This window comes from Dermacentor andersoni, chromosome 10 (assembly GCF_023375885.2).
Source record: "Dermacentor andersoni chromosome 10, qqDerAnde1_hic_scaffold, whole genome shotgun sequence".
In the NCBI taxonomy this organism is placed as follows: Eukaryota; Metazoa; Arthropoda; class Arachnida; order Ixodida; family Ixodidae; genus Dermacentor; species Dermacentor andersoni.
In genome coordinates, this window is record NC_092823.1 from 17,520,005 (window position 1) to 17,546,547 (window position 26,543).

Genomic DNA, 26,543 nt, shown 5'->3' on the forward strand with positions numbered 1-26,543 from the left:
ATGCATGGTGACTATGAAGTATTTCCACCTCTGCAATCACTTCTAGTGCTTGCAATACACAAAATCATGGCCTTTCAGGTTAGTTTCTGTTACTTCGAGTTAGCCATTGCCAGGGGTTTGTCTCATTTCGTCACCATTACAAGTTGGTAGACTGTCATACAATTCAACTGCAATATTAAAAAATTCTAATAAAACACCTATACTGCACTGAATGCACTCAAATTTTTGCCAGCTTGCTGTGTGGGATATGCAATGTCTAACATTCAATTCCAGCTTAAAAATTTGGTGCCATGGAGGAACTATGCAGTTTGGATCAGAGAGAAAACAGGTATAGACGACATTCTAAATGACATGAACAAGAGAAAAAAATGGTGCTGGACAAGTCATGTAATGTGTAGAGTAGATAACCGTTGGACCATTAGGGTGACAGAATGGGTACCAAGAGGAGGGAAGCGTAGTAGAGGACGACAGAAGACTAGGTGGTGCGACGAAATTAGGAAATTTGCAGGTGCTAGTTGGAATTGGCTGGCACAGGACAGGGGGGTTATTGGAGATCACGGGGAGAGGCTGCTGCCGCCACCGCCGCCGCTGCTGCTGCTGCTTTAAAGGAGTGCATCGTGCTATGTTTTGCATGCACATTTTATGACAAATCAAAGAGACTTACGAAATCTTGAGTAAGACTTTGCATTTTTAAACACACACAAAAACTCTCTCTACTGCACTTAGTCTCACCCTTTGCATGGCATTTATAAAAAAAATATCAGCTTTCGATGCAATAACCTACAATGCATAAAGTTTGATTAATGGTTTTCACCATCCTTTGAGGCTCACATTTACGGCAGCAGGAACAAGTCCAAAATAGGACTTTGTTATTTTCATTCGAAAAAACGTACCCTTCAGAACAAAGGGCTGCCTAGTGTTGTCTCGGAGGAAAAATTTATTGCCCCATGGCTTCCAGACAAAATTTTTTTCTTCGCTATCTAATGGCTACCACCTCTGTAGAGGCTTAGGATTGTTCCCACTTTGCCTAGTTTACTGCCATGTACCCTCGCTTGCGTGCTTTAGATTTGGCACTGTCATTTTGCATTCACAAAGACTGGTTTTCTTCCGATCATTACATCAGTGGGCAAGGCAAAACTTTAAGGATGGAAGCGTTTCAACAGCCAGTTCTTACAGGCTTTGCTGTGCTACAGATCGGAATCTCTGCAAGTTGCAAGCACAGGCCTGGCTATCAACAACGTCGCAGACCATCGCACACTGGAATTATTGTGGCATCCTGCTATCTTCAATGTACTGGAGCATGTGCAAAGACAACCGGCGAAAACCGCAGTGGCAACACCTGCCCAACACGCGGTCTACAAAAGGCCAGTCTGCATAGAACCATCCAGTGGGCCCGGCGAAACTTTATGGGTAGACACATTTTAACCATACGTCCTATTCTTACAGGTTGGTAGGTTTGGAAAATGCTATCAAAGCAACGATAGGTTTCTTATTGTTCTGCCATGCCCTGAAGTGTGCATTGAAAATGCTGTATAATGTACATTGTTATTCCTTATACTGGCTGGTCATGTGGAATTGAATCCCAGACCTAACAATGTCGAAATAAAGCTGCCAGAACTCCTGTCCAGACAGAAGGAAATATGCGATGATATTAAGGAAATCAAAGCCAAACAATCATCCTTTTCCAGGCAACTAGACGATATGGCGAAAAAAAACTTACTGATAGAAAGTGCACTAAGGAAATTAAAGGAAAATGGAGGAATTTGGTGTAACACCGAAAGACATTCACACCACTATCCAGTTGCAGGAAAAAAAGATCACAGAGTTAGACTGCGATCACAGAAATAATTTTAGAGTCTTTGGAATTGCCAAAAACGGCCAAGAAACCATCAATGAATTTAAGAAAAAAGTGCTTTCTAATGCTTTCGACAAAAAACTCGGTGTGAAAGTACTGCGACGAGGTTTATTGTGGTTCACAACATTGTGGAACGCTAGTTATGGAAAGACACTGAAAGGGCTGTCTGTAGCACGGGGCTCGCTCGCAATCACAGCATAGTCTTCCTCTTCAGTCGGCCCATACACACGGGCACGTCTGCTTCATTACAGTAGGAATGGTGGAAGGAATCCGCAGGATTGGCAGAAAGTGCGAGAACGTGCGAGAACAAAATGTGACCGATAATCATGAGGTTTTTCCGACTACAAGGAAAACATTGAGATATTCAGAAACTGCAAGAAGGTAAATATATCGGTCTCTCAGGCCTTTTCTGCATCTACTTTGGAAAGCAAAAGAAATTATGGGAAAGTACAAAACAGGAAAAAGATAGGGATCACAGGTTTGGCTAGTACACGATAAGACTGTCACTGACAAAGAAACATATGTCTGGGATGATGTCAGAGCATGCAGACCAAAACTAGGAAAGAGGCAAGCGACCAGTGTCCTGTATGACAATGCACGAATAATGCTCGAGGGTTCACCGTGGTAAATATTAACTTACACAGCCTAGTAAATAAGACACATGAATTTGCCCATTTTCTTTACAACTTCAATCCAGACATTGTAATAGTAACGAAAACATGGTTACATCTGGAGATCAGGGACTGTGAGGTAATACCAGGCCCCGCACACTCTCAAGTTTCAGCGATCGCCACAGAGGGCGAAAAATCAACCACGGCGCGTTCCAGCATGAAGCGTGTAATGTGGAGCTACTGTAATTTAGTCGTATACCTTAAATTGCAATTTTTCTGCTAGGGGCGCTCAACATGGCTGAATATTTGGAATAGTTAACGTGGCATTGTTTCACGAATAAGCAGACCATTGTTCTATTGGACTTATGTTATTAACTTCTGTGCTTCATTACTTTAATATAGGCTTTGAGACCTCATGAAGTGTGATAAGCAGCAGCCCACTGGTATAGATTGCAGTCCGTGCCGTTTCTCGATTAGAATTGTATGGCGGTTATATTTGTAAACAGTGTGGTAGTTTCCATAGAACAGTATCATGCAGGTTCGTTTTAATTAGATAATAATATCTCAGCCTGTTTATGCGTCCAACATTCTATAGCCACCACCAAGTGAAGGTGTTTAAGGACGGTGAATTCTATCAGCTACAGCGTTTCAATGGCGTAACGGCTCCACGGCTTCCATCGTTATTGATCTCCCGCGTCTGGCTGCATAATGACGTGTTGCTTGAAAAAATTTTGCTAGCTAGCATGGAAATCCATCGCTGGAACTGAGCACAGTCTGTCTGGAGGCTACCCAAGAAAGCTGATGAACCTTGCAGCCTCTGGGCATGTGCACCGGTGAGTAAAAAAGCACTGCGTCACATCCCCGACTTTAAATGCCTTTGCATGCAAGGTGGATAAAACATATTCCTGAAGTCATTTCTTAAAAGTGGAAAATAATAATAATTATAAAGTTATCGCTCTTTAAGGAATTTCAAACGAGGCTCTTGTTACTTTGCCACTTTGTAAAATTCCTAACACGGAGTACAGAGTATAAATAATAAATAGTCTTGCCTGTTTCTGCACAAAGAATACACTGCAATGAATTAACTGCACATTAGTGGCAAATGTACTTCCGGTGATACAGTTAGATTAATTGCACTTGAGACATAATAAAATTACCTAGTATTTGGAAGAAAAAACTCATCTAATTGAGGCTTTACTACGCAAAGCCCACACAAAGACACCATTGAAAGAAATGCACATGCAAAACAGTGTGTGTGTGTGTGTGTGTGTGTGTGTGTGTGTGTGTGTGTGTGTGTGCGCGTGCGTGTGTGCTTGTGTGTGTGTGTGCGCGCGTGTGTGCGTGCGCGCTTTTCTGTCATGGAGTGTTTTGTGCACTGTTCTTAGTCATATATGGATCATAAACCCACTCACTCACACCACAGTAACTGAGGCTATTTTTTTTCTTTCGACTCCAGCCTCCAAGACGCTGCTGATATTTGCTGACCCCTTTAGACTCTACTGTCTGTGGACATACTAAACAGCAGTGAATGTGTCACCACTATAAGTAACATCAAGGAGCCAAAGTCCTCACAAGGTATGTTTCTGAACACTTCAACTAGAACTATAATTTGTTGATTTATTTGACTAACTTTTGCTTCACAATTTTTTGCTTGCTTGTTTGTCATGGCTTCATCATTTCTCTTTTCAGGAAGACGGACAAGATATTATTGGTCTGCAAGCAGCCCCCGCCAAGCCATAAGGAGCTCAACTCAGTTAATCGGCCTGACTACACTCCGTCCAGTACTGTCATACGCACCCGCAGCCTGAATGCCTCAACACGGTATCGCAACCCGGCCGAATGGCGTACTCCAGACGAAAGGCCTATATGCTTCACTTGTGGCCGTATCGGCCATATTTCACATCACTGCCGGTCTTCGTGGAATTCGACCCCCTGGTCCTAACTCCCATCCCACGGCCTTCATGCTGCTCTTCGGTTCCCCTCACAAACGCAGCCTGTAAATTCTGGCGACACTTCTCTTCCTACCCGCTCTAGCCGCTCTCCTTCGCCACGTCGCCGCTTCTCCTGATTGCCCCCATCTCGTTGATCACCGTCCCCTAGCTCCTTCTGGCGCACCCTTCCGGAAAATTGGCGGGTGCAGTACCTGGAGGTGATGCTGCCAAACCGACCCAACACAAAAATCCTCTTCTGACCTTGCCCACACATCAGAACCTCATTAAAGTGAACGTGGATGGTGTACCTGTTACGGCTCTGATTGACACTGGTGCGCACGTATCTGTGATGAATGCTCAGCTTCGGAATCGTCTCAAGAACTCACTACTGCCCCGTCGCCTGTGGCCCAAGTCGCCGACGGTGAAACACCAGCTATTATTGGCATGTGTCCGGCTCGCGTCAGTGTTGCTAGACATCACACTTCTGTTCTATTTTGTGTTCCAGAACACTGCCCTCACGACCTCATCCTGGGCCTTGACTTTCTGTCTACACACTCCGCTTTGATAGACTGTTCTGCTGGTGTTGTGCAAGTCGCTCTACCTGCTGCTATTGACCCTCCCGATAATGCTCCGATACGGCTATGTTCCACAGAGCATATTCGCCTCCCTCGCCGTGCCGTTACCTACATAGTTGTCTCCCCTGTTCCACCTGTGCCAGACGGCGACTACATCATATCCCCTAACATGGATATCCTGCTCTCGCATAACGTCACTTTTCCTCGCACCATCATTACCATTTCGGACAACACGTCCTGCCTTCCGCTTGTGAACTTTGGACTTTGTACACAAGTACTCCCACTCCTACTCTCACATTATCAATCAGGTGATAGAGAAATGTGCGGAATATAACCAACCCTTATATATAGCTTTCATCGATTCCGAGAAAGCGTTTGATTCTGTCGAAACCTCAGCAGTCATGGAGGCATTACGGAATCAGGGTGTAGACGTAATGTAATCAGGGTGTATAGATATGTTTCAGTATGTAAAAATACTGAAAGATGTCTATAGCGGCTCCACACCCACGATAGTCCTCCATAAAAAAAGCAAAAATCCCAATAAAGAAAGTCGTCAGGCAGGGAGATACGATCTCTTCAATGCTATTCACAGCGTGTTTACAGGAGATATTCAGAGACCTGGATTGGGAAGAATTGGGGATAAAAGTTAATGGAGAATTCCTTAGTAACTTGCAATTCGCTGATGATATTGCCTTGCTTAGTAACTCAGGGGAACAATTGCAATACATGCTCACTTACCTGGTGAGGCAAAGCAGAAGAGTGGGTCTAAAAATTGATCTGCAGAAAACTAAAGTAATGTTTAACAGTCTCGGAAGAGAACAGCAATTTACAATAGGCAGCGAGGCACTGGAAGTGGTAAGGGAGTACATCTACTTAGGGCAGGTAGTGACGGCGGATCCGGATCATGAGACAGAAATAATCAGAAGAATAAGAATGGGCTGGGGTTCGTTTGGCAGGCATTCTCAGATCATGAACAGCAGGTTGCCATTATCCCTCAAGAGAAAAGTGTATAATAGCTGTGTTTTACCAGTACCTACGGGGCAGAAACCCGGAGGCTTACGAAAAGGGTTCTACTTAAATTGAGGATGACGCAACGAGCTATGGAAAGAAGAATGACGGGTGTAACGTTGAGGGATAAGAAAAGAGCAGATTGGATGAGGGAACAAATGCGAGTTAATGACATCTTAGTTGAAATCAAGAAAAAGAAATGGCCATGGGCAGGACATGTAATGAGGAGGAAAGATAACCGATGGTCATCAAGGGTTACGGACTGGATTCCAAGGGAAGGGAAGCGTAGCTATGGGCGGCAGAAAGTTAGGTGGGTGGATCAGATTAAGAACTTTGCAGAGACGACATGGCCACAATTAGTACATGACCGAGGTTGTTGGAGAAGTATGGGAGAGACCTTTGCCCTGCAGTGGGCGTAACCAGGCTGCTGCTGCTGATGATGATGATGACTCCCACGTGGAATATCCCTGGCACAAATAACGCCAGCCAGAGACTACCACATTTCGGCTTTAACTTGTGACAGCTCCTCGTGTTCAACTCTTGCTTAGCCCCCTGTCCCTTTAGACTTGAATGCCCTAACAAAAAGATTACTCCCGACCTTCCGCCCCAGCGTGCTCAAGAACTACGTTGCCTCCTTGCCTCATACTGAGACATATTCGACCTTGGAGAGCGCCCTCTAGGACAAACATCTCTCGTAAAACATCAAATAAACACTGGTGATGTGAGCCTGATCCTTCGGCGACCCCACCGCGTCTGGCCTACAGAGCTACATATCATCCAACATGAAGTTGACAAGATGCTTCCTCGAAACATCATCGAACCTTCTTGCAGCCAATGGGCATCCCCTGTTGTACAAGTTAAAGAGGACAACAGTTGGCGATTTTGCATCAATTATCAACACCTCCACAAGGTAACAAAGAAAGACGTCTATCCGCTACCACGCATTGACGATGCCCTAGATTGCCTGCATGGAGCACAATATTTTTCGTCCATCGACCTTCGCACCAGCTACTGTCAAATTGCCGTCGATGACATGGACCGCGAAAAGACAGCTTGTATTACTCCCGATGACCTGTATCAGTTCAAAGCGATGCCTTTCAGTTTATGCAATGTCCCGGCCACATTTGAAGGAATGATGAACGCCCTCCTACACAGTTTTAAGTGGTCGATCTGCCTCTGTTACCTGGACGACGCGATCGTTCTTTCTCCAACTTTTGTGGCCCACCTCAAACGCCTATCAACGATCCTATCTGTTTTCCATCAGACGGGGCTACAACTAAATTCGTCCAAGTGCCACTTCGGTCGTCATGAAATTTCTGTGCTCGGGCATCTCGTCAATTCTTCTGGTGTACACCCTGATCACGATAAATACGGGCAGTGAAAGACTTTCTCGTGCCAACATGTGCAAAGGATGTTCGCAGCTTCTTGGGCCTTTGCTCCTACTTCCGTCGGTTTGTCTGAAATTTTGCAAATGTTGCGCGCCCTCACAATCAGCTCCTCAAGAAAGACTACATTCATTTGAGGCCCTCAGCAAGCTGGTGCTTTCACCGAGCTGATTGGACTGCTTACGTACGCGCCCATTTTCACTCACTTTGGTGCGTCAGCTCCAACAGAAGTCCATCCCGATGCCAGTGGCCGGGGTATTGGAGCTATCTTGGCAAAAAAACAACAAGGGTGAGAATGTGTTATTGCCTAGGCCAGCCGCCTTCTTTCCTCTGCTGAGCGCAATTATTCTATCACCGAACGCGAATGTCTGGCTCTCGTTTGGGCAGTGGGTAAATTCCACCACTATTTGTACTGCCGCCAATTCACTGTCATCACTGATCACCACGCTCTGTGTTGGGTTTCATCCCTCCAAGATCCTTCAGAGCACCTTGGCCACTGGGCTCTGGGCCTTCAAGAATACAACTATTCAGTTGTATACAAGACCGGCCGGTCACATCAAGGTGCGGGCTGCTTGTCGCGCCATCCTGTAGACCTTCCTGACATTTCTGCTGCCCGCATACCTGTTACCGTTCTCTCTCTGGCTGCTCTTCACGATAATGGAGGTGAACAACATCGGGACGCCTCCTTGCAACACCTTATTCACCGGCTCACTTCAACGACGCCCGATCCTTCCCTTCGCATGTTCGAACTTCAAGCTGGTATATTGTACTACTCTAACAGGTGCCCGGACGGCCCTGACCGACTCTTCGTTGTGCCTGAGCATGTGCGTAAGACTGATCTAGCCCAGCTTCATGATGTACCGACTGCCGGTCATCTTGGCGTGTCACGTACTTTTGACCGCATTCGTCGGCGCTTCTTTTGGCCTGGTCTATACCGTGACATTTGCCGTTATGTCGCTGCGTATGACCTTTGTCAACGACGCAAAAAGCCGACCACACTCCCTGCTGGTCACCTTCAACCACTCGATGTACTATCAGAACCATTCTTCCGTGTAGGTGTTGATCTTTTAGTCCCTTTTCCTACGTCTGCATCGGGAAACAAGTGGATTGCTGTAGCAACAGACTATGCCACCTGATATGCAATCACACGGGCTCTTCCGACAAGCTGTGCAACCTATGTCGCCAACTTCCTCGCAGAGAACGTCATCCTTCACCACGGCGCCCCTCAACAGCTCCTCACCGACCGAGGCCGCTACTTTCTTTCTAAAGTTGTCAATGACATTCTACACTCGTGCCCGGCTATACACAAACTTGCTACTGCTTACCAACCATAAACGAAAGGTCTAACCAAGCGCCTTAGCCGCACCCTTACTGACATGCTGTCCATGTATGTCTCCGCTGACCCTCGCGACGGGGAAGTTGCGCTACCATTCGTTACTTGCATCTATAATTCATCTCGCCATAATACTGAGCGCTTCTCTCCATTCTTCCTATTGTTTGGCCGCGACCCTACGCTACCTTTCGACACCATTCTGCCTGCTAGTCTGAATTCCAAATCCGAGTATGCCAGTGAAGAAATATTCAAAGCATAAAAAGCACGCCATATTGCTCGACGTCGACTTGTGGAGTCGCAGGACAATCAGCGGCGATTATGACTCCCACCATCGTGACGTCCATTACACACCAGGCTTCCTGGTGCTCCTTTCGTCACCGTCACGACGCGTAGGCCTCTCGGAGAAGTTAGTTTACGCTACTCTGGCCCTTACCGTGTCTTGTGTCAAGAAACTGACGTCATGTACGAAATCGTCCCTCTTAAGCCAACCGTGGCTCAGCGTCGCTCCGACGTGGTCCACGTCGCACGACATAAGTTGTATCCCTCACCCACCTCCTAACCAGCACTGAGCCGGTGCTTCAGCCGCCGGGGGTCATGTGACATGCTGACGAAGATGTTTTCATCTTGGTCTGCAAAAGACCATGCTCTGGACTTCGCGTGCTGTCTACCATTTTGTCAGATGCTACAAGTATTGAACATAGCCTGTAAATATACGTCTGACTGTTTTTAACCCCGTCACAATATATAGAAGCGATAGGCCGACACGTGGCGGAGGCATCGCTGTCATTTTTAGCACCCACGTGGCCATTACCCCTTTAGAACAAATAGATGACCACGAAAACCGATGTCTGAAATTAAACATATTCGGACTAATCTTTATTTTAGTTGTAATCTACCGTCCTCCTAATTCTGAAGTCGATTCTTTTACTAAAATTTATCATTTTTCTGTCAAATATTTCTTTATAATAACCAAGAATTTTAACCTATCTAACTATAATTGGTCCAAATTAAGCTCTCCATCCTTAAGGTTGTTTTCGATATGATGTTGGCATATGATGTGCAACAAGCAGTGAGCATGCTGACATGCGTACAGGATCAATTCTTGACCTTGTGTTTCATAGTAAATGACTTTCTGATGTACTACCCGTATCTGTTGAAGATGGTTTGCCTGATCACAAATTGGTACTCTTTACATGTCGTGTAACCAATCAAACTGAAAATATTCCTGTAAAAGAAAAAGTGTTTAAAAACTTCTGCAGAGCGAATGACGAATCAATTCTTGATTATCTTGATTGAGCTTTTGATTGTTTTTCCGGTAATGATGTCAACTGCCTTTGGAATAATTTCCGGTCGCACTGTGGTTATTGTCTCGAACATTTTATTTCAAACAAAACTACGAAGCAGCACTCCAAAGACCCATGGATAACTAGAGAAATTATTAATCTAGCATGGAAGATTAAGCGTATGAAAAAGCATAACTCAAAAAGTTTCTTGGTTCAAAAATTAAAAGGAATGCTTTATGAAAAAATACGGTCTATAAAACACGTCTTCTATTCAGTAACGTTACCTCCAATTCCTTAAAGGTGATCCCACAAAGTTTTGGTGCCACATTAAAAATAATAAACAAAAAACCTTGGAGTGCATTAAAATCGGCGATCAAATAATTCAAGATGACAACCAAATAGCCACAGAGTTGAACTGTTATTCTCACTATTTTTTCAAACCCTTGTCCGTTCGAAAGTGACAGTGGTAACAGTATAGAAATTAATCTTGATTTTATAATATTTGAAGGGATCTTTCCCGTGCTTAACATTAAAATAAAATGTTCTTGCAGTCCGGACAAAATACCAAATGCATTTTTACGTCACTATACTGAATCACTTTCCCACTTCCTCATCGTAATCTTTCGCTTATCTTTATCACAAAGTATTGTACCAACTGACTGGTGCATCGCTCCAGTATTCCCTGTATTTAAGAAAGGAAATAATACTCTCATAACCAACTACAGACCGATATCTCTTACAAGCACGTGTCGTAAACTGCTGGAACACATCATTTCAAACTACATGATCAATTTTTTAGAAGCACATACCATTCTATCACCATTCCAGCATGATTTCCGTAAAGGACTTTCTACATTTACCCAACTAATTTCTTGTGTCATTTCCTTCTCCTCTGTTGTAGATAAATCAGGCAAAACCAATGTTATCTTCCTTGACCTCAGCAAGGCTTTTGATATGATACCCTACTCCAAACTAATTCATAAACTTAATCTGATTGGTTTCCCCTCTACCGTTGTTAACTGGGTTTCATCGTACTCCTCGCACAAAGTTTGTTGACATAAATGGTGTTTACTCTAGCGCTCTCCCAGTTAACTCCGGAGTCCCCCAGGGAAGCGTCTTAGGACCGCAATTGTTTTTATTTATATTAATGATATTACAACATGTGCTAAACAAGGTGTCGAAATGCGTTTGTTGATGATTGTCTCTTATTCCGTACTATTAAGTCTGTAAATGACCAAATAATACTGGACCAATCTATTGATGCAATCACTACCTGGTGTGACTGCTGGGGCACAAATTTAAACCCCGAAAAAAAAACCCTTTTAAGCGCATCACTAATAAGAAACAACACTTTATTTACCAGTACAGTATCAAAGGAACAGACAGTTGTAAATATCTTGGCGTCACAATCACCAGCAAACTAGCTTGGTCTTCCCACATTGAAAAAATTTGTTCGTCCACAAGCAGGAAATTAGGCTTGCTAAGACATAAACTTAGAAGCTCTCCCCCTAGGACAACACATCTCACATATATTACAATAATACAGTCTAGCTTGGAATATTCATCTGACGTTAAGGATACGTACAGTAAAAAACATCTTAACAATCTCGAGAAAATCCAGATTAGCCGTTCGTTTTATGTTCAACCGTTTTCGCCACTATGACTCACCAACTGAGCTAATGAATAAAACTAAAATTCAGTCTTTAGAATGTTGAAGGAAAATCTTAAGACTAAAATTTCTTTTCCACCTATTGAGAGTTTTTAACGTCTAAGAAATGGTATCACTCAGCGCAGGACGCGTCTACATGTATCGGAAGTTTCTACAATGTTATTGATGCTTCTATCCGCTGTCTGTTGTCGCCGAACCTTGTGTTATCTGATTGCATGCATGCGCGACGTGAGTAGCTTAGAACTTTGTGGAAAGCATGCAGGTCCCAGCGATTACTCTGGAACATTCCATGACTGATCTACAAAAGCCGGCGCGCTTGACTCGCTGATCACATTTTGATGATCGCCGACTGTGTTCGCCGTTGTCGCCGTTCTTTAAGTGTAGCCTGTCTTTGTGGGCACAGGTTCACCCAATAAAAGTTAGTTTTGTCTTTCACAGTATTGCTACTGTGTTCTTCATACGTCACTCGTTACAATATTGTAAGAAAAGTTTACTGTACATGTATATCCACATAGTGAAGTATTAACCATGGTGAGAACCAATTCATACTCTTATTTGGACAGAAGTTAATGGGGCAGGCTACACTTGAAATACTACTTTTTTATTTGTGGACAGATCTGAACGAAATTTTCACACTTTGTGTATTTTAATATGCAGATTCTAAAAATATAATTAACTTTGCCATAGGATAAGTAGTTTCTGATATACTCTAAAAGCATTGTATAAGCTGGGTCCTTTGTTTGGAGCAAAATTAGCATCTAAACAGAAAACCATATCATAGTAATTTGAGTATAAAGATTATCTAGAATGTTCAGGGAGTGTCATAAGGTATTCATCAATGTTCCAGGCTAATCTGAGCAAGAGTTAGAGCTCATCAAAGTTGTGAGAAAAAAATGCCATCTTGACATGTCAAGCATGTGACCCATTTCAAAAACTTTATGAAAAAAGTACTGCTTTGAAAAGGTGCATATTGCTTACTGCATATATTTCTCTTTCTGGCAAAAAAAAAGATTATGCTTATAGCTGAAATAGGACAGAAGCTATTTTACCTGCAAAATTGGAAGTCTGTCACAATTGTCGTTTTGAGAAATCAAGGAAAAACATTCTGCAACATCTTTATTGAGAACATACCAATAAAATCTCAAGGAAATTCACCAGGGGCATAATGTGGATGCATCCTATCTTTATGCCGCTTTTTGGCCAGCTTCCTTGCGCTAAAGGAGGCTTCTTCCTGGAGTTGTCACTTCGATGGCCATCTTTCTCCTTTGCTCGCTGAGATGCAGTGACAGGAATATTCACGTGTAGTTGCTGTAGAATTGCAGTGGACGTAAGCAGGTTCCCAGTGTTGAAGCGTAGGACAGCTTCCCCAACAGCAGCTTCCACGGCAAAGAGAGATGCATGCTGTTCCTTTGAGACACTCCAAATCACTGAGTGAAGGCTCTCATTTGAATTCCGTGTCTTGCCTCGCTGGTATCTCTGGAGCGGGGTTTTTTTCAGATAGCCGCATATATACAGGCAGCATTGCTTCTGCCACATGTTCTGGGAAGTTGTTGTGGTGCCTAGGTTCAGGCTCTCCCTTTGCTCTCGCAGCATTGTGACGACAGAACATTGTCAGAACATTGCTGAGAGCCCGTACTCCTTGGCAGGGTCCTTGAAAGCATCACCACTTTCTAGCCGCACCCGGGACACAGCACGAGTCCAAGGAACTCTTGAACGACGAATAAATCCACGATTGCAAATTCAGTTCTGCTGTCGTTGACGTCCTCTCTCCTGTCGACACCCTGCAGCTTGAACTTTCATTCTATTGCAGACTGCGACGCCAGGCACGTTTTCCAACGCTCGCTGCGCGCTCGCTACTTTCTTCAATCGCGAAGGAAACGGTGCCTGCACGATCTGTGCCAACACGCGTGGCATGGGCGGACGAAGCGTTGACGCTAGACGTGCCAGTTTGCAGCTCGGAACTCGATCCGGTAGAATGTCCAGGCAGACCAGCAACCGGCAACTCCGCGAGTATGACAGGCCTAGCCGCCTTCCGTCACGCATTCCACAGCCGCTTGACACGTAGTAACCTTGAGAAATCTATCTTTTCCAGCCATCCGGGCAGCGAAATGAGCACCTTATCAAACGTCGCGAAGCAAGCAGCTGAACAAACGTAGACAGCGGCACAATGAAACCAGAGATAAACAAACGTAGCGAAACGCAAGAGCGGTCGAGCGAGCGCCAAAGAGCGCCGGACCAATAGGAGCGAGGCGCGCAGGGGGTGTGCGCACTTTGGCCAATCGGTGGCACGGACGCATCCTTCAGAAATGACACGATAGCGTCGGTTTCCCTTCACCGATGCCATGTTGAAATGGTGCAAATTGCGCACAAAGAAAACAGCTACAAAACAAGCACAAGATGGCGGCCATCGGCCACCACGTTCGCAAATGGCGACAGCGCGAAGTTTGAACATTTTTGACCAAATTTTGCTGATTTCGTGTTCACCCTGGCCCCTTTAAGCGCGATTTTTTATTATTTTCCGATTAGATTTAGGTTCTAGATTTCGCGGAGGGATTCTCGAATGTATAAATGTAGCGAAAATGCACTTTTCCGAAAATCAACTTTTTTGCCATTTTTTTCCATTTCAAGACCCGCGTCCCCCCTTAAGTACTCACCTCACACCCATTAATAGCTCTTGTTGCTTTAAAGGGCCCCTCATCAAGCCACATAACAAATTTTGGTTATATGCTGGAAGTTGTTATGTGCCCTCTAGGGAACGTTCTGCTGCAATAATTTTTCAAATTGGTTCATTAATAGCCGAGACAGAAATATTTCAGTGCCATAAACCCATGACTTCAGGAGGCAAGCACCATAGCCAAGAGAGACACTCTCTCCACTCATTCCGTCTAGCCTCCGCAAGTGAAATTCCTTCCCTGCGTTCGCACATACCGGAGGTCGAGGATCGCGTGACGCGTGCGTTACGAGCACCGCCTTAACTTTTTTTCCTTTGCTTTTTTTGCTGTCCAGCACACTTCCGCTGACAACATGGTGTGTGAACTGTTTTTTGTCTAGTTTCGCGCAGCACACAACTTTGTGCGCTGTGCACGAGGACACCTGACTAGCGGTATAAGTCAGTGCTACATGAATACTGATGGCAAACACAAGCGCATCACAGAGCATGATTGCACGCTTGAACACAGTAGGAAATGACAGGTTCATTGTCTGCGCACGTGACTGCAAGACGTGGGAACAAGCAGATGAAATGGAAGTATGTACATCTCTCCTGCTGCGTTGCGAAGTAAAACAAAAACATGCAGACATTCGGTTTGTGTTTTATTATTTTTCTAAGCTTTAATACATCTATTGAAGCAACAGATGACACAAATAACAGATGTTGCCTTGAATAATTCTCCACGTCACATGCCACCATGAGCGATGTCATAGCACTGTTACGTACTTAGGTGCACTTGTGTGTCGACTCTCCAGCCTGGAGCACGGCACCACGAGGAGAAGAGCAAACAGCATTAGGTTTGAAATTTCAGCTCTTTCCGTGGTGCGCAGCATTGTAATACTTAGCAGACACGATCATTAACGCACATTATATGCACAGCGCTTGTCAGCTCAAAATGGCGAGACTTGGTGAGGGGCCCTTTAATGTCACCTAAAAATTATTTGCTAGCTTTTTTTTGCTCAACATAAGTCACCCTGCAGAATTTAAATCTTCAATAAAACAAAGTTGACCCTGCACCTTTCTAGAGTCGCACTGGCTTCAGGAATATTTGCAAGGCCTGAGAAATTGCAGGAAAGAATGTCTCTGACCTTAACGCTCGCCATGTCTTTGGCAGCCAGCTTGTTCTGACCATAGAGCACATTGCAGAGGACGACAGCTTCAGGGTCCGCTTTCACCTGCACACACCAATGTGGAGACATCACATGAGCAAACAACAATCACCTACCCAATTTGAGAGTAAGTGCAGTGAAGTGCACAGTAACCTAGCTGTATCATCTCGCCCTTTTCCTCGCCTCCTGTGACAAGCGAGCAAGAGAGCTAATGAGTTGTTACAAGTGGATCTGCAGCAAGCAGTGAGTGTAGAGCGAAGATAAAAATGGGGACCGAGCTGTCATCTGCTGGATAAGCCTTGCACTGTTTTCGCTCTCTGTCCACTGACAACACGGCGACACAGCTTAAAATTGCTGCTTTCTCCACACAGTGAATCCTTCAAGGCTGAATATTCTGCACAGTGCAGATGGGATGCTTGTTGCTTCTATTCAATGGTGCCATTCGCACGTGTCAGTATTTTGTCTGATAACTGGGAAGGATTTTGGCTTCACTCATTAAGGAGGGACATGGGTTGTAGAGCTAGCCTATGTTATTTCTTGATCAAATCTGATGAAACTGCATCATCATCATCAGCCTGGTTACGCCCACTGCAGGGCAAAGGCCTCTCCCATAGTTCTCCAACTACCCCGGTCATGTGCCAATTGTGGCCATGTCGTCCCTGCAAACTTCTTAATCTCACCCGCCCACCTAAATTTCGGCCACCCCCTGCTACGCTTCCCTTCTCTTGGAATCCAGTCAGTAACCCTTAATGCACATGGGTTATCTTCCCTCCTCATTACATGTCCTGCCCACGCCCATTTCTTTTTATTGATTTCAACTAAGATGTCTTTAACTCGCGCTTGTTCCCTCACCCAGTCTGCTCTTTTCGTATCCCTTAACGTTACACCCATCGTTCTTCTTTCCATAGCTCATTGCGTCATCCTCAATTTAAGCAGAACCCTTTTCGTAAGCCTCCAGGTTTCTGCCCTATAGGTGAGTACTGGTAAGGCACAGCTACTGTACACTTTTCTCTTGAGGGATAATGGCAATGTGTACAAAAAGCTGTAAACTCATCTAATATGACTTCGGAAATAGCTGACCGTATAAACATGAATATTAGTCCAGCTGAATAAGTCGAGAAAATTCTGATGGAGTAAGGGCACATATATCCATTCCAGATTTGTTGTAAGCATTTAAAAGCCTTGGTAAGTTGTTTTTTAGCATTTATGAGCTGTAATTAGTTCTAAAACGGTGCACTGTCCACGGTTCGGTGTTTCTTGTGAAACGTGAGGGGACACTTTCTTCTAAACATGATAATTTAACAAGGGATAGATCGCTTTTCCTGTTCATGTGATAAAACGTCTGCAAAAGTCGACGTCTATAGATTTCGTGCACTGCGATAATTTTAATCTTGTCAAATAAATGCTCGGTGTGTGAATCGTACGGAACATTTGCGAGGACGCGTACTAAAGAAAGAAACTTTACTCAGTGCTATGCAGTAATAGCTACTTCCATATTTACAGCAAGAACTGACTAGTAAGCCCCGCGAATATAGTCCGACTGCTTGGCTGCACTGACGTGCCTCTTTTACTAGGTCAGCTGCAGGTTTTCGGCTCATGAGCGCTTGCGTGCTGATGCAACAAAACGACGGTCATCTTTTTCGGTCATGCGCTTTGTACTGAGGGAGCTCGGGTTCAGCCCAAGTTCTTTCAATATGTCTGCAGAGCTTCTTTCATTGCCTGCATAAAACTTCATAACTGCCTCAACTACCACAACTTCGACGCTGAACAATGAGGCATGTCCTCCTTGGGTCCATACGGTGGAGTGCAAGCACTCATTGCTGTTCTGCGTTTTGCCACGTAGAAAGCGCTGAAGCAACTTCTTATCAGAAAGTCTCTGGTATACAGGAAGCAGGGCCTTAGAGGCGTGAGGAGGCAAGCTACAGGGATGTTTTGGTGAAGGCTCGCCCCCAGCCTCTGCAGCGTTCTGCCAACACCAAGAGTTGGGCCTTGTTGGGCAAAAGGTATGGTTGGCCACTGTATCACTGAAAGTGATATGATGGTTATGTGGCCATCACAGCCCCCTGCATGGCATCGACATTTATGTGCGTCTTCAGGGCCCAATACGAACTCAATTTATTCATGAGATCGCCGGTCAGCCAGACTTTCCCTCTGAGGCTCTCCGGGCCAAGGCTTTTGTACTTAGCGACCAAGTTGCACAGAGTAGTTCTCATCCGCTTCATTACGTGGTTGACACAGTCCTCTTTCTCAATGGGAATGTAGCCATATACCTTGTCTTCGGGTGGGTGTCTCCATCCGATGGCATAGTTCTGTATCGGAGGTTGCGTCGCTCCAGGGACCTCCTGAACAAGATAAGCGCAGCCTTCCATCTTGCCAGCTTTCTTTGCTGTATTTTTCTGGCACATATACCTTTGCTACTTTTCGTGAGAGGGGTCACCTTCCTTTGGGCCCGATTCCCACCCAGCACCAAAGTTACTCAGGACAACATAGTCCAAAAGAACGCCGCTGAAGAGCTCGATAACGGTGCCGATGCGTTATGAATGTCCCCAAGTCATCCAGGACCCGTCGTCAGACACCGCAATGTTGCCTGGATAGTTTAGGTTTAGTTCTGCGTAGAGTTCGCGAACCGAACATGCACACTCGCTTGTCAGTTTCTCAGCAGCGTGGGTAGCAGCGGGCATCAACTTCGTCTTCACGCACGTGTGTCATGCTTTCATATGCAGGCCGTGATGTGCAATGTTCATTGTTGCAAAGACGTCATTTCGCATGATTTGCCCGTTTCCCGTAGCTTGCATAGCACGTGCTGTGAGCACGTTCACACTGAACTGGTTTATTTTTTGGTCTCCATCGATGCAGGCCGAACTCCACCTCAACGTCGTCACGCCACAGAGTTCGCACACAAATAGCAGCTTGATGCAAGGCCATGATCCAGCTCACCTTTGAAGATTCTCACGCCGCCGTTGCAGATTTTGTAATTCACAAACGTCAGCAATGAATTCACTGACTCCAAGCTCACAATTGTGAATGTCGTAGCATCAGGCGGGGGAGCCGTGGCATCGACACGTTCAACGAGGAAGCTTTGTTTTCGTTCCATCGCTGGAAGGGATGACATCTGCTAAAGTTTCATTGCTGCTTTTTCTCGGATGTCTTGTAGCTGCAGAGCTTGCAGAATTTGCGTGTTGTGGTGCACACGACCGCTGTCCGTGGTTCTGTCGGTAGCCAATAGCTTCACTGGGCCGGCGTCCGTTAGGCCTAGCGCGAGGAGCTTGGCCGGCTTGGCGACCGTACCACCGAGCACGGCATGTCCACCATTGGGCATCCTCAGTTGTTGTGGGGCACTTCTTGAACTTTTCGGCCAACGACCGCTTTATCCACTTCCCAAATTTGTGCTTGCTGCGGAACTTCTTCCCTTCTTGAGCTATGATCCGCGGTGGGAAACTCCCCGGCTTCGGTGGCAGAGGTAATCGGCACCATCTGTGAGGAGGGCGAAGCCGAAAATCCGTTTCCTTTGCATGGCCTCGTAGATCGTCACGCGCATGCGCGCCGATCCACGTGGCCGAGTCCTCCTCACCCCCAACTCCTCTGCCCTCAACTCCCTCGAAATTCCCTTGCAACTAACTCACCTTCGACTGTCTCAGCGCCCTCGCCGTGCGGCCTCGCTGGCCTGGTGCCAGCTTGGCCCGCTGCATGACGTTTCATGTTTCGTTATCTGCTGTTATCGGGAAGAGTGCACTGCTGTACATTGACCGGTGCGGGTAGTTTCGTCAGTTTTGTGGTCCTAGGTAGCTGTGTGCTTGTGCTCCGCAATGTTTCACTGATTTCACGACTCGTACCGCTCGTGCATCGTGCAGTGGTGCACAAATATCTCAAGAACAAGCCCTGCAAGGTTCTTCCGGGTGCCTAAAGACAACAGGTGAATGCACAGACCCAAGGACATCAAAAGGTGCATGTACACGAACACAGCCCTGTCCATCTGTGTGCTCTATTAGCCTCCGGACGTCGTTGCACCTTGATTATGCAACACTTCCCTCTTGCTGGTAGAGAAAGCTGACAAATAGATGTTCCTCCTCATTGTCACCTGGTCTATAACTTGTTTTTCTGTGCCAAGTCTGTAACAAGCAAGTGATGCCCCTTCGGGCATAATCTTCGTTGGCCCGCCAGGCTTGGTAGGCAACATTGGTCACCGCACCACAATAAACACCAACGAGCACAGCTGCTCGGCAGTCAGTCATCGTTCATCACCACCATGCTGCGGAGCGTCCGTCTAGCAAAGGGTGCCTCGAGCCCTCCCTTGTTCACAAACCCGCGTGGATCGTGGCACTGGCGACGAGTACCCACGGATCGTCCCACGCGCCGTGATCGGCCCCCACGTTGCTGCCGCCACGCCACTGTACGGAAGTCTCGAGCCGTTTGAGGCAGATGGGTCCGCCTGGCCAATTTACGAGGAACAAGTCCATGTGTTCTTCCAGGCAAACAACACACCTGAGACCAAACAGCGGGACATTTTCCTGGCCAGATGAGGGACCCGCGTCTTCTGTCTCCTGCTCGACCTTCTCAAGCCAGCCACGCCGCATGTTAAGACGCTGGGTGAGCTGCTCACCATAATACGCTGGCATTTCAACCCAGCACCATCCACACTAATGGTGCGTTTCCTAAAACAACAGAAGGTTGAGCTAGTTAGTAAGGATTCATTATGCAAAAAAAGAGGTGAGGCGTGCAGACAGGACACAAGAGTAGACAAGTGGACAACAGGAACGCCGGCGTTCGTGTTGTCTACTTGTCTACTCTTGTGTCCTGTCTGCACGCCTCACCTCTTCTTTTGTGCGTTTCCGTTTCAACAACCAGAGCCACCGGAAAGGAGAAGCCTCGGGCAGTTCGTTGCTGCGCTACGAGGGTTAGCGAGTGCCTGCGTTTTCGGGGACCAACTGGACTCGCTACTCTGGGACCGTTTCGTCTGCGGCATCAACAACACCGCCACGCAGACGTGACTCCTGGAGCTTCCCAACCCCTCACTGGACAACGCCGTGAAGGCAGCGCTAGCAATGGAAGCTGCCGCCAAGGATGTCGGCGAGGTTTCGCGTGCAACTGGCTCACGTCGGCGGAAGCGGCGGTCAACAAGTTGGCACCAAAGGGCACCTGCGGTGGCTGCGGAGGTGCCCATTTCCCCTCACAGTGCGAGTTCTCTCAAGCACAATGCTTCATGTGCAGGGAGACTGGGCACCTGACACGTGTATGCCGAAGGGGGATGATGAACAGCAAGCAGCAGCAGCGGCCTGCTTCAAGCCCAGATTCCAAACAAGCCCGCGTCCAAGGTAGCCGTCGCAAGGGCACGCGGCGACGGCGTGCAGCAGCAGGCTCAAGTTCTTCTGCGGCCAGGCTCCACGTCGTGGCCGAGGACCCGCCGATTTTCGACATGTGGCAAACAGGCCTTGTACCTTCGTCTGTGCCACCGTACATGCTGACCATCGAAATCTGCGGGCACCCCATTTCCATGGAGCTGGACACAGGGGCCAGCGTGTCGGTAGTGGCCGGGAAACGGTTCAAGCGTACCTTCCCCGGCGTGTCGGTCGAGGCTTCGGGCGTGATGGTGCGCAGCTACTTCGGGCAGCTCTTCCAGGTCAGGCACTCGTCTGCGTTCGCTTTGCCGACATTGAGGCAACCCTTCCCCTTTACGTAACCAAGGGGTCATCGCAGACGCTGCTGGGCCAAAACCGGATTCATGCACTGGGTGTTCGTCTGCCAGAGTACCAGGAAGCCAGTTTGCATGTGGTGAAAGATGTACCCAGCCTCCTGACCAAGTTCAAGTCCCTGTTCCAGCCAGGGGTGGGCACATTTGCTGGCACGACGGCTGGCATCTATGTACCTGAAGGAGCCCAGCCACGTTTTTTCAAGCCTCGCCTACTGCCGTTCGCCCTGAAGGATGGGGTCACCCAGGAGCTGCAACGGTTACAGCGAGAGGGCATCCTGGTGCCTGTCAAGACATCTGAATAGGCCGCTCCCATCGTACCAGTCCTCAAGCGAGATGGCAGTGTCAGGATCTGCGGGGATTTCAAGGTTACCATCAACCCCATCGCTACTGTCGAGAAGTACCTGCTGCCCCGGATTGAAGATCTCTGGTCAGCATTGTCCGGTGGACAGAAGTTTACCAAGCTCGACCTCAGGGATGCTTACCAGCAGCTGGTGCTCCAGGATGCCTCTCAGAAGTATGTCACAATATCGACAACTTTAGGGCTCTTGCAGTACACGCGCTTAACGTTTGGCATGGCCTCAGCCCTAGCCACATTTCACAGGAAGGCGGACAACCTCTTCAGGGGCATGAGGCACGTGGATGTGTACTTGGACGACATCCTGGTTACTGGCAGCAATGACGGGGACCACCTGCAGAACCTGCACAACGTCATGGCATGGCTGCAGGACGCCAGCCTCACGCTCAAGCTGGAAAAGTGCATTTTCGTGGCCCCCAGTGTTGAGTACTTGGGACATGTCATTTCCCAGGCTGGCCTAGCCCCGTCTGCCCGCAAAGCTGATGCTGTGCTCAAGGTGCCTAAGCCCCAGAACAAGAAGGAGCTTTAGAGCTACGTCGGCCTCATCAACTTCCATGGGCGTTTCCTGCCAAACCTGCCGGAGCATCTACAGCCGCTCCATCTTCTGCTTTGAGATGGTCAGCAATGGGTCTGGAAGAAGGAGCAGGTGCGGGCCTTCACGCGCAGCAAGGAGCTAATCACCAAGGCTCCAGTACTAGTGCATCCTGCCAAGCCTGTCCTGACCGTAGATGTATCACCATATGGCGTGGGAGCCGTCCTGGCACATCGAGACAAAGATGGCCAGGAACAGCCTGTGTCGTTTGCTTCTCGTCGGCTTCATGCTGCAGAGCAATGCTACAGCCAGCTGGACAAGGAAGATTTGGCCCTCATGTTTGGTGTCAAACGCTTCCACCAGTATCTGTGGGGCCAGAAGTTCGAGGCGGTGATGGACCACAAGCCGCTGTTGGGGCTGCTGGGGCCTGACAAGGCAGTTCCTGTGCAGGCATCACCTCGAGTGGTACGCTGGGCATTGAGGTTGGCAGCTTACAGTTACCAGCTAGTTTACCGTCCGGGAAAGGACCTGGGGCCTGCTGATGCCCTAAGCCGCCTGTCCCTGCCAGAGGTGCCTGATGCTCTTCCAGAACCTGCTGAAGTGTTCATGCTGGAGCATGCATACCCGGAGGTGCTCTCCACATCTGCGGTATTGCAAGCGACTAGCCGAGACCCAGTCCTGTCTCAGGTGGTAGCCCCTGCCAGCACCTCATCACTGCTCATCCACATGCCAGATGGGGCCACGTGGCACAGACACGATGACCATGTTAGGCCTCGCCTCGGGACCTGGCCAGCATCCTCAACTGCCACTTCCAAGTTCCAGCCCGCAGGAGGACTGGCGGCAGCACCAGTCGCTTCCAGTGGAGCATCGCCCACCACTGGCAAGCGTTGCCAGTGGTGCGGCGCCCGTTGGGTCGGTGTCGAGCCCGTCACCACTCACAAGGCCGACCACTGCGGACCCTCCGGATGGAGCGAGGCTGTCTCAGGCAGCACGCGGCGTTGCCACACCCAGCCCGTCAACACCGGCGCCCAGGCAGAGTACTTGATAGCGGAGGCCACCGGACCGTTACTTGCCTGGGTAGCACGCACCATCGACCCGGCTAAGGTGGAGGCAGAGCCTCGCACTTTGAACTTTGACGTTTGTTGTCAGCAAAAAAACTGGGGGTAATGGGGTGTAACAAACATGTGATGCCCCCTCGGGCATAATCTTCGTTGGCCTGCCAAGCTCAGTAGGCAACATTGGTCACCGCACCACAATAAACACCGACGAGCACAGTGAGCAATGTGATTTTTGTTCTGCCATGTCTTTTTCATTTTGATCAGTAGTAATGAACATGTCACTCATTTCATATACTTTCATGCAGGTTTATGAGTAAGCTCTTTCTTTTTTTTGGTATGGCTGCCAATCAAACTATCATCATCATCATCATGTATTTTCCCTCAAGGACCCTTGTCGGGTTATTACATAAGGGAGGGGGGTACAGAAGATAAGGATAGAAACAAAGATATGGTGACAAATTCTTACAAAACTCGGCCTGCAGATTCGTATAAAAAAAAAAAAGGAAGGCCAAGAGGCACACTGAATAGAATGCAAAAGCAAATCAGCAGAACAGTCACAATGTGAGACGGCAATCGCAAAACAATGAAGGCACAGTAAGGTCATTATAAGGTTAGGGTTTAAGGTGATCAGTAAGCAGCTGCTTGAAGATAATGGGGTTGTGCTCATATTGTTCCACTCTGCAATGGTGCTAGGCAAAAACAATTGATTAAATGAAAATGTTGAAGCATGCAAGCGCTGGATGCTGCAAGAGTTAAAAAGCAACAAGATGTACGGGTTGGTGGGATTAGAAGCCTTCCATGCAGTTCAGGGAAGTTATAATAAAGTCGCCACAAAAGGCACAGTTTTGCAATTTTCTGACGTAACACCAATGGTTCGAGCCCTACAGATGATTTAATTGCACTGACACTTTCTTCATGGCTGTACCTGGAAGTGATGAATCTAGTGGCACGATTTTGTATTGATTCTAATATATTAAGTAAGCTTGGTGCGGGCTCCAAATAGCTGAGGCGTATTCAAGTTTACTTCGAATGAAAGTTTCATAAGCTAGTTTTCTTGTGGATGAGGGGCACAGCGTAAGGGTACGTCCTGCATAACCAAGTGATTTATTGGTGTCGGTAGCCAATTTTGTTATTGGTCGGACCAGGTCAGCTTGCTATTAATAGTGATACCGAGATAATGATACAATTCAACGGTGGATAGGTCTGTCGAGTTTAAAGAGTGTTTACCGGATACCTGCATAACTTTACATTTGGAGATGTTAAGTTTCATTAAGCCTTTGAATGTCAATGACGTAGATATACGACGCCACGAACAAGTCCGAAAATGGTCGATGCCGTATATTTACGGCGCCATCTGTACGTTTAAAAAGCACGCCAATTTCCTAACTTTTTCTTTTCTGTCATGTGCTGCCACTATGTGGGGATACAAAGAATTTTTTATGCGCGCCTCCCTCTCTCAGTTTTCGTTGCATGGTTTGTTTTAGCGCTAGTTTGCTCCTGTGTGTCTATATACTACCACTCTCGCATTGGCGCGTGTGTGTGCGGGCGGCCGTTTGAATTTTGTTTCGCAGGCGGTTTTGGCTTTTTGCGCTTGAAAACCTGATGGCTATCTCGTTACTAATCGCTCAAAGGGCTACCGCTTGTTTCTCGTTCATTTAGTGCTCACAGGGGTGCGCATAAGAAGGATGCCGCCGTGCATGCGTTTCCATTTCTTTTTTTTTTTTTAATCTCCCGAAAACTAATTGCCATAGCTGGTTGGCGATAACATGAACATTAGCAGAAGTTTGTCACACATGTTGCTTTTTTGATGGGCACACAACCAAACAGTTTTCTTGAGTGCACGCACCTATGCAGTTTGATTACGTTATGGACGTATGTATTAGTGTAAGAGCAGGAACATTTGAGACTTGCGAAATATTCTCGCGTGCGGATTTTCAAAGCCTCGAACTATGTGCATAAAAATGCACAAAATTTTTAATTCTGATAAGTTTATTCCCTTTTTTATTGTTGTTACTCATGAATGAAGAGTGCATATATACCAATGCAAAAAATTTTTTTCTCACTTTACGGTCACCCTAGAAAAATTATGGTAAATTTTTTTCGAAATAAGTCTCTAAGAAGAATTGAAATCTGCAATAAAAAAAAATCGACCCTGGGCGGTCGCATATGGCGAAAAAAATCAACCCTCAAAGGGTTAAAGAGTTGGAACACCATGTTTCTAATAAATGTAAGTCTCTTTGGAGCATTGCATAGTCGGTTGGGTCTGTAATGCGACGGTAGATTACTCAGTCATCTGCAAAAAGTTGGCTATTGGATGATATGCCGTTAGGAAGGTCGTTTATGAAGATGAGAAAGAGAAGGGGACCGAGGACGGACCCCTGTGGTACTTCGGAGACGAGGCTAGCAGTGGTTGAGCAATGATTTCCAACAGCTGTGTACTGGAATCAATTAGTAAGAAAGCAACTGATCCACGACAGTGCGAGAGGGTCGAGACCAAGGCATGAAAGTTTGGTCAAAAGCCGCTGATGGGGAACACAGTCAAATGCTTTGGCAAAGTCTAGGTATATGACGTCAGTTTGAAGTGATGAGTCTAAGTTGAGGGGAAGTTCAATAATAAATTCAAAAAGCTGTGTATCGCATGGCAAACCAGGCCGGAAACCATGCCGATTGTGAAAAAAGAAGGAATGATCTCCGAGATGACATGCTATTTGCGAATATATGATATGTTCTAGGAGTTTACAGGGAATACTCGTTAGGGAAATGAGATGATAATTGGAAGGATCAGAGTGGCTGCCTGACTTATATATCGGTACCACTTTACTAATCTTCCAGTCATTTGGAAGTGAACAATCAGTAATGGACTGGGTAAAAATTATTTGTAATATTAGACTGGAAATTTCTTTCGTACCTTTTAGTATCTTAGCAGTGATGTTATCTGGCCCGGGGGCACTAGAAATCTTTAGGTTTTCGATAGGTTTCATTTATCGATAAGTTTCAATGTTAGCATTTTTATTCTATTCTTTAGGTATTTTGCGTGTAACTGTTTTTGCCATTTTGTCTACATTTCGGTCTTGAGGGCGTTATATAAGAATCTTGTCTTTTTTTTATATGTGTGTGTATATAAAACGGCCTTGCCATTTTCTAGCACTTTCTTTTTATTTCACCGTCTGTTAACTTTTGTGTTTAGTACTCTTGTATATGTCATGCACCTATCACTTTTGCTCATTTTTCAGCGTGTATCGCACCACGTTATAAGAAAAGTATTTGTTTTAGGAAACGAAGTCAATAAAGCGAGACCAAAGATCTGCTGTGTTGGAAGTGGAATTTTTTTATGTCCCGGCACACACTGGTATAATACAAGTATGGGCAAGACTGCATGCGTGCTAACGCGTAGTCCACGGCGCACTACGCGCCAGCTCGCAAGCATTGCCAATGCGCGG

General features: G+C 46.6%; 1 protein-coding gene across 2 annotated transcripts in view; it reads right to left on the minus strand.

The window, feature by feature from the left end:
* Positions 1 to 26,543, minus strand: part of LOC126519177 (26S proteasome non-ATPase regulatory subunit 13-like) — a 146,657-nt gene that overhangs the window by 69,936 nt on the left and 50,178 nt on the right. For both annotated transcript variants that reach the window (XM_050168792.3, XM_055065158.2), the window contains one exon: positions 15,449 to 15,535. In XM_050168792.3, the coding sequence (XP_050024749.1) occupies positions 15,449 to 15,535 (87 nt within the window). The remainder of the gene's footprint in view (positions 1 to 15,448; positions 15,536 to 26,543) is intronic.